Source organism: Diorhabda sublineata, chromosome 9 (assembly GCF_026230105.1).
Source record: "Diorhabda sublineata isolate icDioSubl1.1 chromosome 9, icDioSubl1.1, whole genome shotgun sequence".
Lineage (NCBI taxonomy): Eukaryota > Metazoa > Arthropoda > Insecta > Coleoptera > Chrysomelidae > Diorhabda > Diorhabda sublineata.
In genome coordinates, this window is record NC_079482.1 from 23,399,380 (window position 1) to 23,412,949 (window position 13,570).

Consider the following 13,570-nt stretch of genomic DNA (forward strand, 5'->3'; position numbering starts at 1 on the left):
TGGGCTTTCTTGATAAAGATATTGACAATTATATATCTTGGGGAATTTGTATATGTTGGTGACATTCATACTGAATTACACTATTCATACACTACCACTAAACCAACAATCACACTCTGTCTAACGTGCGTTTCGAACACGATGTAACCGTCTTCAGAGCTGTATTCTCGTTTGCATCTGGGCATCTTCAGAAGTCAAAATCCGTCAGAGAAGCAAGCAACTTCTGGAGATACCAGACGCACAAGTTGGCGAAATTTCAGGTAGTAATAGTTTTTTGACAGTTTCATTTCTCTCTTGATTTCAGTAAGTAGATGATTGCGATTGAATTATAGCACGAATTGAAATTACATTCTACTCAGCTCAATGTCAACTATATTTTCAAAAAATCGTTGACTTTAAGCGGCAAAATGTGTCATCATATAATTCTAGAGATTCATCCAAAGCCGACAACTTTATGGTCTCGTTTTCTAAAACGACACCTATACCGAGACCAAGTACGAGATATGATCAAAATGTGTGAATTAATTTTTATCTGCATCTACAAAAATGTGACTTTTCACAGTTACATTGGTTATATTATTAGTTTTCACATGTCATCTGTCAAAATTTTTCAAATATTTGTCAGATGGAATAATTTTGATATTCATATAGAAAAAACTGTTATCGTTGTTGGGTTAATATGGAAAAAAAAATCGAGAAAACATTCTTTTTCGTACTAAAAGAGTTTAAGATATAAACTTCTTTCTTGGATGGCCAGAATAAATTCAAAAAAAAAATTTTCTAAATGATCTTTTTTTATATTGCGTTTACATCTGTCTGACGCCAGTCTGGATCAGCGTTACCAACCTAACCTCTCAAAATTCCCTTTCTAGAGCGCGAAATTCGAATTAAAATATAAAAATGCTTACAAAGAAACGAAAGAAAAGTAGGACCATATGAACAAGTAAATGCTTATTTTAATTTACAAAAGAATTGTTCTCACCCCAGCAAATGAAAACAATCGATATATTTATGCACTTTTCTCTACGAAGCGACGTGGGGTTTTAGAATGTACCATTTTCTCCCCTTTGACCCCTCATATCTCGAGAACCACTGAAGATATCAAAAAAAATTGCTTCTGGCCACCCCTGAGACTTAACCCTTTCCAACGATACCCCCACTTGACTTTCTAATGTCAATAGTCTAGGAGGAGTTAGCTGAGACGAAAAAACCTTAATGTATTAAATATAAAGATTGGTAGAATATTATTATTATTGATGAATTAATTTCATGTCGATAGAGTGTTCATTCAAAGTGTAAAACATTTTCGTGAAATTGAAATTTACTTGAAAAAAGTTCAAATTGAGCTTTGTTCTAATCTATTTTTTGCATATTATTTATTATATATTATAACATACTTCGATTACAAGAAACTTCAGAAAATTGGATTTGAATTAGTTAGTGTTTAGTTTTATTTCATTAAAAACCAAAAATTGATATTTGTTCAGAAAATTTTTCCGATAAAATGTTGATGGACTTTTGTTCTATTCACTATTTTTTTCTAAAATTAATTCAAATTGTTCTCTTTTTATATTACTAATACATTGACAACATTCCCATACAATAAATTTATTTTTTTATTTCAAAATGTATAAATTGTTACAATAAGTAACTTTTCCTTAAAGTAACTATTTTTCCAGACTATCATTAAAGTAGTATAGCCAATGAATGAAAACTTACATACAAAAATATTGGAATACAAAATATTTTCACATAACTCAACATTAACCAAGAAAATAGATTTGGAAAATGTGTATTTATTAATTAGATATTGAATTTGTAATTATATGTACATAGAAATCTGTAATACGTAGAAAAGTACGTATAACATTTAACAATTAAATAATCCAGTCTTCAATTCTTCATTTTTACTTTCCATAATAAATAATTCAGTTCTTTATTATTACTCTCCATAATCTACTTTGAGGTTATAAAAATTATTATTTTAGTTAAGTAATAAACGTATATGAAGATATTACACATTTTACTTACTTCAGTGATTTACCTATCAACACAAAATATATTTACACGTAAATATTAACGCAAATTGTTTGATGATTAAGAAAAAAATCAAGTACAAAGTTTCTACCTGTGGTGTTTGACATTTGACGAGCGTTGACCGCGCAGAAGACGTTACGTTCTAGAGCATGCGCAAAGCGAGCAAGGAGGAACGGACACGTTTGACATTTATCCACTCGTCATTTTAGAATTACCCCCTTAACAATGAAATTGGGAAACACTTTGTATAGAGTGTCTTGTCTTGTTAATATTTGGTGGTCTAAATGGTAAATCTTCACAAGTTTAATTTACTGAGTAATACATTTGAATTCGATCGAATATTTTCGTGGTTAAATTTACTCGAGGTAACATCAACATTTCTAATCTAAGATATATGTACGTACGTACCACGTTTTGATTTAAATAAGAAACATGAACTACAAACTAATTTTTGTATAATTATATATATATATATATATAAAAAATATATAATATTATAAGGCACCCATTTTGATATACTAATAAATATTACATTTTAATTTATCTATGAAAAAGTTTATTTCTTTCCTATGTTTTGTTGTCTTTCTTTCGTCTTGTATTTACCAGAGTTATTTTCTAATTCTGCAATGAATTGGTAAATAGTCTGCAGACTTTCTGTCGACACTTCACTTACATTACCAGTTTCATTTTTAAGAGATTTATCGTTGGTTATATATTCCAATAAATCCGTAGAATCATTGGAAGAATCGACGAAGCTATCGCTCATTAACATATTTTGGAAAATTTTCGAAGCGTTATTGATAACTTCTGAAGAACATCCGTTGGGCACATTTTCATGTTTGTATCCATTTTTGACACATTCTGTTCTATATTCATTATTTTTGATAAAGCCTCTCTTTGTGTTATTATTAAGAGGTACTATCTCATTTTTTTTGTCCCTAACTTCTTTTTGAACTGCAGATTTCGTTAGTGGTTTTGAATTTTTGGCTTTTCTATCTACGGATTCCACCACAATTTTGAGTGGTTTTTTCGGACATTTTCCTTGTTGCGGTGCAAATTTAATAGTTGATTGTAATTTATTTAATTGTTGTTGAAGTTCTTCGTTTTTCTTTTCTAACAACTTTCTTTTTTGAATTTCAGATTGTATTTTCAAATTTAAATCTGAAATAATGGTTGCGCCGACTTCTCGCTTCGAAACGGTCTCCAATGTTTTCGATTTCCTTGGTACCATATCCAATTGTATACCATTCATTTGTCTGCAGTTCATTTTGATTGGAGCGGATTTTGTTTTATGAACTGGAGTTGAAACAGACAATTTCGAAATAGTAGAAGCACTAGGAGTTAAACTTAACGATGAACTACACCACTGAAATTCTGGTTGATATCCAAATTCTTGTTTTTCTTCCAACACCTGTCGAATTTTTTCAATTGTCTTAATATTTATTTGATCGTTTTGACGCAAATCGAAAATTTCTAGCGATTTGCTGCAACGAACAATGTCGATAATTTTGATAGCTAAATCTTCGGTTATTCCACAGCGTTGTAGATCTAAAGCTTTGATCCATAAGTCATCCTCTAGTTCATCCAAAATGTACTGACAACCTTTATCTCCAAAATCATCATTGCAATTAATAGTTATTCGCTTAATTCCTTTCATATTATTTTTTTGTGGGTTCTCATATCTCAGTGAATTGTGCCAACTTTCACAATATCTGTTGATTTGTTGGTACTTAATAAATTTCGACAAATATTCACCACTTTTTGAACATAAATTGCATCCGGAAAGATTAATAACTTCAATATTAGGTATATATCGTAAATATTGACACACCATGTCACATCCGGAATCTCTAAGAGCGCAATTAGCAAATGAAAGATGTCTCACCGATTTATTTTTCTTTAAAGCTTGCATTAGAGGCTCCAAATATTGTGGGAGCATCGGTAGACCGTCCAGTTCTAAAAATGTAAGAACGTCCGTTCGTTTTATTGAAGATGAAATTGATTTAACAAGTTGGCTTAATACAAACGCAGTATACAGCGACCCGTATCGTCTTTTCATGTTTTTTGCCTTTTCCTCAGTCTCAATATCATGTAAAACGGGACAATTACTTAACCTACTTTTGATGCAGATAGCATGAAGACTTGTATCAGTACGGAGGGCGTTCACTATTGGAATCCATTCATCTATCTTCAAGCGATCCCCATTAAATTCGAGTATAGTTCGACATTTAGGCTTTGACAGTTTTATGACTCTTGCAGGTATGCAATTCATACGGCGACATAATTCGGGGTACCACACATAAAATATGTTTATTGGTTTTGGGTGCAACTTAAGGGATAACTGAGATGAATCCATGTATACTGTCGATAGTTTTTGTTATCTAATTTAAAAACTACATTGGTTGGTATACTGTAAAATATCACTATAAATAAAGACATTCCATAGAATTATAATTAACTAGGAACAAAAATGTCAAGACAAAGTGTCAGTTCTGATTAAGTTGTTTATAAATTAACAAAAGAGTACATATCTAAGAGACAATTTGAACTAAAATCCCATTTTTCACATTATAACTATTTATAATGATGTTGCTTCAATTAATTAGGGGGTCAATTGACTCTTACTCGTAAAAGTAAATTGTATGAAATTTTTCTACCGCATAAAGTGAACAGTGAACGGGTCAAGATTTATTACAAATATTTTCCATTTCAATACGTTCGCTATATTTATTTTCTTATACAAAAAACAATTTAAAACTATTTTTTAGAGAGCAAGAACACCTTTTTATTCAATGTCAAGATTATATAAACTTCGATTATTGTATCTATTCTATTTTTAACAATAGTATTTATCAACAAATTCGAATATATTTCAACAACCTGTTTTGTATCTTTTACAACGATGTAGTTTGAATATATAGTATATAAGCTGACATTTAGAGATTATCTTTTTCTTCTTTTTTTTTTCAGTCGGACTCGACGCTAACGGGTAAACGGTCATTACCTATTGAGGTACGAGCGTTCCTACTTAGGTTTTGAAATATAGCAACACTGATATTAATATGTCAAATTTGACATTGCCATCATGAAATTTGACATTGACATTTAGTGGTAATCAGAATGTCTTGTCATACGAGTGGTATTGATTAAACCAACAACATTATGCTGATCAACTCGCTTCGATCTGATGAAGCACCATCTTGAGCTACCGTGTTTCGCTAGTTTTCTGAATTCATTCGTGGTCCTACTTCACTTTAAGATGAATCTCGTGAAGGTCGTCCTCCAAAATCGACTGTTTTGCCAGAAAACATCGATGTGACATACCCTGAGTTTGAAGCATATTTGACAATATCGTGTCGTTTGGTGCAAAGAAATGCTGAAAAAATTCAATCGCGATGCTTCCAAAAACGACTATAAGATCGTGGAAAGTGACTGCATGGTTCTTTCAAGGCGAGCCAAATCCAATAAAAGTTGAACGGTCAATTTTCTGTTCGCCAAAAGTGTTCGGGAAACCAATCGCAGAAAACGAATCATTCTCTACCACGACAGACCTTGTTTGGCACCTACTTATTCTCGCAGATCAAAAATGAATTGCGAGGTCAACGTTTTCGTACACCTGAAGAAGCGGTTGATTCGTTCAAATCCTATCTTGATCAGAGATACAGTGCAAGTCAGTCAAGAGTCAATGTTCCCTTTCGACTTGTTATATCAAGGTGGGAGCATCCAGGTTTCATATGCAGTTATGAATCGAGGCAAATAATTCGACTCATTTTATTTGAAGCGCTTCAATGAGGCCTGGGAATTAATTATTCGAATGCGCTTTTCGTCTAAAGTGAAGGAACGTGGCTTCCAAATCGCCGATAGCTTACGCAAGCATAATTCTACAGTTGCTATATGGCAAATGCGTTATTTTGATATACCGTTAGCCTCATTCGTGATGTAACGACTACAATGTGTGTACTTGCACAGCCGGATAGCCACAGCCAATGAGAGACTTTTCCCACTATCGGCCATATTGTTCAGCCGGCAAATCAATTCAATGCGGGAATTTGAATTTTTTCGTTTGTGATACAAAACTATGAAAAAATAATTCACCATATGGTAAATTGGGCTCGGTTGAAAGTTATTTCAATAAAAACAATTCTTAAATTAATGTGAATTCAATAATTTTAAATAGATTAAAAGACTTTTCGCCATGTAAAGAATGTACCTATATTATAAATTTTTTACTTTAACAAGGAGAATTAGATAATAAATAAAGTGCATCGTGTGTGTTTTAACAATTTATTAATAAAACAAATTGTAATTATGGAACTACTTACAAATATTTTATAGTGATACAGCATTTCTGCTATTTTTTTACACTCACGTTGAATTTTTACTGGTAGATAGATTCTCAGTTGGGACTGCAACTTTGAATGACATATAAATATTTGTATCTCCTCTAACAATCAAGTGCTCGAGCTTTTGCACGTAGCTACTTGTTTTAAAACAAAAAACTATAGGATAAACTTGTAAATACCATGTTGAAGGTTAAGTTGTATTTTTTCCACCCGTTGAGTAATTTAATATCTTTTGTAGGAAACCTATGGAAACTAATATCTTCACCTCTACAATTCGTACAGTTATTTGTGCATGAAAGTACAGAATAAGAAGACATTTCAATTTCAAAAACTACTCAATGTAAATAAATATAAATCAGTCAGCTGGTGACAGCCAATATGGCGGAAAGTGGGACTGCGCAGTAGAGGTCGTAAATTGGTCTTCGGTAAGAACACACCTTGTAGTCTTTACATCAAGGCCTAATACAAAGATTATATACACATGGCCCCATATATCTTTCTAACCTTAATCTGACGGTATTCCATTACCATTTGATGAAATTTTTCCCGAACAAATGAAAAAATTACAGGGGATTCTGTCGCTTTCAGCGGTCTCTCATTGTTAATAATAAACTGATGTACACAACAAGTTTATTCAACTTTGTTTAATAACAAGAGATACATTTTCCTCTAATAACTAAATTGTAAACAAAGTTTGTTTAATTTGAACCACGTACATTTAAGAATGTCAATGTGAAGTTACTACTGGCGTATAATTATTTATTAGTATTTCTACTAGAATAATATTTTGAAAGTTATAACAAATATATTATATAAATTGTATAAATATTTTTAATTTCTAATAATAAAATTTATATAAATGAAATTTGTTTACTTTAATTTAATGTATTTTTTTAAATGAATTAGCAGATTTCAATATCATGTACATTCTAGCCGTTGCCAAATTTTTCATTTTACGCTATATAGTTCAAGGTTTTTCGGGAGCCACGAACTTGGATAGAGAATTTTAACTATCACATACAAACAGTTTTGGTATAATGATCTAATTGTTTTTTTTTATATTCAGCTAGTGAAAAATTATAGTCATATTTTGGAAAAGTTCAAAACCATATATGTAATACTTTTATATGGACAGTTGGTATGGGAAAACACGTCCCTATGTTACGGTCTTTTCGGTACTTTGTTGATACCAAGTACTATTACAAGAACCGTGCATAATCTGAGTAGAGAACTAAGGAACTATAATCATTCGAAACAAAATATCCTGTAAATTGTGTTCTGAATCGAAATTAATAATTTTTCTGTTTTCTTATTTGATTTAACGGTTTTCTATTTTGCGTTACACATATTTACAAGTCCCTAAAATAAGAGTATAATTATCTTTATATCATATTTTTAATTGTGTAAAATCTTCAGAGAAATTTGTATTGTCTTGTTTCACACTATCTTCATTGTTCTAGCTGTGAACTAATAAATATGACATACTTTTCATACCTTTGTTTTGCGGAAACAATGCTTTCTATTCCGGCAACATCGCAATACAAATGAAAGTATCCTACACCAATTTAGTTATTTAGTTCATTTATAACCTTTGTTTAGGTAGTGTTGTGCTGATAATATATTGAAGCTGATAAAGACATAAATTGAGAAGATGATATTAATTTAATGAACAAGCAATAAGTTAATAACTATTATTTGAAAAGGATTAGATCATTTTCGCGGAAATTATGATGACAATAGTGAATAAAGATTTTGATAAGGTAAACAAACATGGCATAGAAATTAATTTTTCATTAACAAAATGATAAAGGGAATATAATATTTGAATTGATTTGTTGTTATTTGTTAACAATAATAATTGCGTATTGAAAAATTATCAGGCTACAAATATCTACAAAACATTATTGTACACTACTGATAATTAATTAGGTGAGGTTATAAATGAATAGAAGTCAATTTATTCGGGATATTTTTCTCAACATCTTTTTTTTCGATTTTTATCAAACTATATCTAACATACAGTAGTTCTTGTAACTGTTTTTCTATTATTTTTATCTATTTGTATCTATGAATGTCCATTTCAGTAAAAATGGCATCTCGATTTATACATTTTGTGTAACTAGTGATCCCTTATTTTGTTTATAAATTTAAGTACTTGTGTACTGAAAACAATTGTTGTGGCATATTTATATACATATAAAATCTGGTACTGTGTAGAGTTCTAGAAACATTTGTAAATCACTTACTTAATCCTGAAGTCTTTCTACCTTTTCAGGTGAAAGGGATGCTGAAATTGAGTCATTATGTGAGCTCACTTTCCCATAGCAGATTCCATTCTTTCCTATCCTGTGTTTTTTTACTTTTCTGCCATCTTATTCCTTAGTTTTCCCATTCCATCTTAATTTCTTTTGTCCAGCTCCTCCTTGGTCTTCCTTTCTTTTTTTTTTTTTTCTTGCTTCATAACATGGTCAAATAAATTTAATTGCTATTCTTCTTTTTTGTTTCGAATTGTTTTTAAATTTTCTCTCATAGCGTTATTCCTTATTTTGTCCTATCTTCATTAATTCTCTATTTTTCGTATAAATCTCGATTCCGCATTTTGTATTTCGCTTATTTGTTTCTGTGTGTGCCCATAAATTTTTGTTTTTTGTTTGTTTTGGTATTTTTTTAGAAACAGTCTTAATTGTATTGAAAAATCTTCCAGCTGCTCCAGTTCTCTCGTTCATCTCTTGTTGCAATCTCCCATCTTGTATTAGTGTCATGAGAAGGTTTTTATTAATACGTTAAGTGAATTCTCTACAATTTAGGGAAGGCATCTAAGATGATTGGACTAGCGTTAGTTAGTTTGTAAATATGATGCTAATTCTTTCTTCAAAAAGTTCAATAATAACGTTTTATTGAATCCCAATTGATAAAATCAACTTTTGGGTGTTTATTTAGACAGTCCCTAAAAATTAATTTTGGATAACTAGCCCTCATAGTTTAATTTTAATAATTAGAGTGATACTTAGGATTTATAAGGTATGAAAATGTGAACAATACTAACAATAATGAACCACTTATTGTATTTGTAGGTGTTGTGAATAACATGGATCCAGGAATTATATGTTTCCAGCACTGCGGTCCAAAAATATTTTGTTTTGCGTTACCTGAAAATTGTCCATCATGTCAAAAAGACTTGGAAATGGAAAATTTTTCTCTCTTGCCTTTCAGGTGAGTTATAAACTTTGATTTGTACATTTAGGTTTCAATATTGATCCAATTGTTGTAAACTGATAATAAGACTTTGTGAACTGAACCAAGCGAGCTTATATTCAACAATGTCCTTAGATGAAATACATCCTATAGGTAGCCAACTCGAGTTCTCGTTTCAGCGCCATCTCTTGGTTCAGGAGCACTACTTAACGTACATGAAACAACAGTTCCCTTTCTGCTTTTGGCGGCATACTTCAAATTAAAATTTTACCACAACTACAAGAATAATGTTATTAAGTATCCAAACACTTGGTTCTTTACTACAGGACAATCTAAAAAATAACCTTCAAAACGTATTAATATAATTAATATAAATTTTTTAACCACATTTTAGAAAATTATTAAAATATAATAATAAATAAAAGAAATATTGGTTTAAATCAACTTGTTTATTTGAAATAATGATAATCTTGAAATTAAAAATAGATCTGTTCATATACAAGAGTTTCATCTTAGCATAGCATTTCTGCAAAAGTATCTTTAAATGTTCTTTAAACCTCAACTCCACATCTAGAATTAGTCCTAATCTCTTAGCAAATTGTCTTATTACCAATGTCTCACTGCCCAATATAAATATTTTCATGTTTTTCTAGAGTTCCTTATCCTTTTGTAAAAGCATCTCAGTATCATTGCGCAGTTGTTATCAAACCAACGACAGGAGATTTTTTGAAGTAAGTTTATTTTAACAAACACTTGTTAACATCTTCACTTCCTGTATTATTTGCATTAAAATTATATTATAATTCTCTTTTCTTTTAGTGATTACCATAATTCCAAAGATCTACATATTGGAGTCACTACATCTGATGGGAAAATAGTAGAATTCGATAGGCACGGACTCAGATGCCACAGAAGCACGCAATGGAATCAATGTCTCCTATTAGAACAAGTACATGGATCTTGGAGAGAACATTGGGACAATGTTCTCATGAAAATTTGTTATCAGAAATGTTGGTCACCCGAATTATACAGAGAGGATACTCATAATTGTTTCACGTTTGTTTTGACATTTTTAGTAAATTTGGGTTATTCGTCTTTGAGTTTGGCCGCTAAAAGCAAAACTAATTTTTGTGAAAAATTTATCATTCCCAGAACTAGCTCTGCAGGAAAATATATATCGGTTTATAGGAGGTTGAAACACGGCATTTATGTCCATAGGAACAGTAAAAACTGAGATATGTTTTAGAAATTGTTTGTTTTAACTAACCCTCTATTGCAAGGGTGGGCAAATACTTTTAAGGGCGTGACATATTCGAAATGACACCTGAGCCGGAAGACCATACCTCACAAGCAAATATTTTGGGTGAACAGAAACACTATAATCATTTTAAAGCATTTGGCCATAGAAATTTTATAGTTGATAATAGGTACTAGTGATAATGAATTGTCCACTGTTTCAATTTAATATTAATTATAATACATTAAAAAAGTGGACAATTCATTATTACTATTATAATTATTTATATTATTAAATAATAATTTATTATATTCTCAAAATACAGAATATAATATTAAGCTGATTACCTGTTTTATGAGAGTATGTTGCATACATTAAAATAGGGATAATTGTAGTTATTCGAAATTATTGTTGATTATATTAAAATCGCTTATAATAAGAAATTGAAAAAATTGCAATCAACAGCCCGGATAAAGTAAGCAAAAGGGCTAAATCCCACCCCGATCGGACCCCTGCTCTAATGCATGAATTATGAAAAGAATGAAAAAAAATATTTGGCGGTTTGTTTAGGCTTTATTTGGGGATAAAATTTACTAAAAAAACGAAAATTAAAAAAAATCACTTGCATAAACAAATGTTTAGTATCAAAATAAAAACTAACCTTTGTCGTAACATTTTCTACACTTTTTGTAAGTTTTTTAGCCACAAAATTGACATTTCTGCCTATGGTTTTTCATCAAGTATATGAGTAAAATTGAACCTTTTATTTTACTACTGTACATTTTTTACTTTTGCAAATTATACAGTATATACAAAAAGATTTCATCTGATAGTAGACAGAGAGTGTTATTTGAAATTATATACTGGTCATTTTAGACATACGAAGTTACATAAATTTGGTTAAAATCAGTGAAATTGTTTAAAATATAATAAAAAATAATATTTGAAAGTTTGTCATCATTTCCGTATAGGGAAAAAATTTAATTCAAGGTCAAAAATCAAAAAAATGAGTTTTTTTGTGATTTTCATAAAAAAGTGAGTTTTATCATAAAAATACCCCAGACAAAAATTGTGGATCATAAAATTATCTTCAACAAACGTGTCGAAACTTCTTTTCATACGAGCCACCGTTTTTGAGATATAATGATTTAAAAAGTTGTAATCGTAATATGCATGAGTACGCCTCGTATATACATCTCTACAGTTGTAAAATAAGTTAAAATATTGCAGAAACAAAAATTAAAACATTTTCATACATGCCAGGTTTAGAATCATAATAAAAATATGCTAATTTGTCGTTTTTGAAGTCGCAGAATCCATTAGTTAATTACAGTATTACCAATCATCGAAATAATTGTCTTCTGGTTCCGTTTTTTGTACTGGATTTTTGAATTGTACGAAATTCCATAGAAAAATATATTTTTTGAAAAGTTATAAGCCACTTAACCTAAGCTAATATAAACCTAACCTAGTCGAGGCTAAAGTAAACCTAATCTAATCTTAACTAACTTGGAAATACTTTGAAAACCTCACAGACGTTAGAGGCCCCTCGGGAAGATATTCAGTAATGGAGTGAAGGATGTTGCAACTGTTAATGTACCTGTGGAGTTCTTTTGGAGGAAGGAGAAAGATCAATAAATGTATTCATTCCTGGGTCTGCTTAATAACATTCCAATTTGAATGTAAAAAAAGTATATAAAAACGTGAACAACAATTATTTTTGACTTGGTTTTCACTGTATTTCGTTTCCCTCCCGAGTTCCTTAAAAATAGCATCTTCAAACTGAGTCCTCTTGTTTAAATCAAGTAACAAATTCATTTAACCCTATCTAACAGTTAACAAATTCAATTCAAACAAATTTATTATTATTAAAACCGAAAATATTGATTTCCGACATTTGCGACCTTCGAAAACGCTAAACTAACGTGTATTATGATCCTGAATCGAGTATATACGGAAATATATAGTACAATTAAACAATTCTTCTACAATTGTACGATTTCGCTTTAATAGTATTAAATGAACTGTATCGAAGTCTTTCTAATTACGTTAACTGATGAGGTTAAATCGGCCAAAACCGGTTAATAACTAACAATTATTCTGCCTTATGGCCATTTATCATTCCTACTTTATTTATATTATTTATGTTATTGTTAGAATTCATTTATAACTTTATAGATTTATTATAAAATTTATATGATATAATTACTTGTTGAATAAAAGTTTATTTTTCTATTTTTTGTTTCTATAAATGACCTTACCCCTAAAGAGTGACGTACAGATATATTTTTATTGCGATGTCTCTACCTATAATTAATTATATGTTATAGAAGAATAGATTCAAGTCATAGTGGGTGTTTTCTGAATAACTATGTGTAAAGCTTCTGCATTATTCTTGAGATAAGCGACCACGAAACTACTAGATTTTTCTAATATCTTCTATTATTTAAAAAAAAACAGTTTTTTGAAGTTTTTACATCGGCTAACACCATACAGTTGGTTATACTTTGATGGTTTGTTATCCTGATCCACAAAAATAGTTTAAACTAGTAATTGAATCGAAATACAAATAAATTCCTTTTGATAATTACGTTATCCTTACAAAGATTAAGCGTTTAAATTTCTCCTGACCATAGAGGAACTTTTTAAACAGTTTCTGTATATATAAGACTGCCCAAAGTAATCTAATTTCAAAATATATGAACGTATTATGCACGTGAAAAAAGTAATGAGTCTGGCAACACTGCACGCGATCTGG

At 30.3% G+C, this 13,570-nt stretch overlaps 2 protein-coding genes across 5 annotated transcripts; one reads left to right on the top strand and one right to left on the bottom strand.

Annotated features, from left to right (window-relative positions):
* The first annotated feature begins 51 nt into the window (after window positions 1–51).
* LOC130448798 (MKRN2 opposite strand protein) lies at window positions 52–13,047 on the top strand. Of its 4 annotated transcripts, none has more exons than XM_056786322.1 (5): window positions 52–260; window positions 5,008–8,140; window positions 9,455–9,593; window positions 10,229–10,306; window positions 10,395–13,047. In XM_056786322.1, the coding sequence occupies exons 3-5, from the start codon at window positions 9,469–9,471 to the stop codon at window positions 10,807–10,809; spliced, it is 618 nt and encodes a 205-aa protein (XP_056642300.1). In that variant the 5' UTR covers window positions 52–260; window positions 5,008–8,140; window positions 9,455–9,468; the 3' UTR covers window positions 10,810–13,047. The 4 variants fall into 4 exon arrangements, with proteins under 4 accessions (XP_056642300.1, XP_056642298.1, XP_056642297.1 ...); XM_056786320.1 differs by having other exon boundaries at window positions 6,619–8,140; XM_056786319.1 differs by having other exon boundaries at window positions 6,619–6,805.
* LOC130448797 (centrosomal protein of 78 kDa-like) lies at window positions 269–4,393 on the bottom strand. Its single transcript, XM_056786318.1, has one exon. It carries the CDS (start codon window positions 4,391–4,393, stop codon window positions 2,594–2,596), a length of 1,800 nt encoding a protein of 599 aa, XP_056642296.1. The 3' UTR covers window positions 269–2,593.
* Window positions 13,048–13,570: the final 523 nt, after the last annotated feature.

What these genes read in the sequence shown, in the direction of transcription:
- LOC130448797 (XM_056786318.1), bottom strand. Translation starts at nt 4,393, where the DNA reads ATGGATTCATCTCAGTTATCCCTTAAGTTGCACCCAAAACCAATAAAC.
- LOC130448798 (XM_056786322.1), top strand. Translation starts at nt 9,469, where the DNA reads ATGGATCCAGGAATTATATGTTTCCAGCACTGCGGTCCAAAAATATTT. An exon ending in TTTTCTCTCTTGCCTTTCAG is followed by an intron (nt 9,594 to 10,228) that starts GTGAGTTATAAA and finishes ATGTTTTTCTAG; the next exon opens with AGTTCCTTATCCTTTTGTAA. An exon ending in ACGACAGGAGATTTTTTGAA is followed by an intron (nt 10,307 to 10,394) that starts GTAAGTTTATTT and finishes CTTTTCTTTTAG; the next exon opens with TGATTACCATAATTCCAAAG.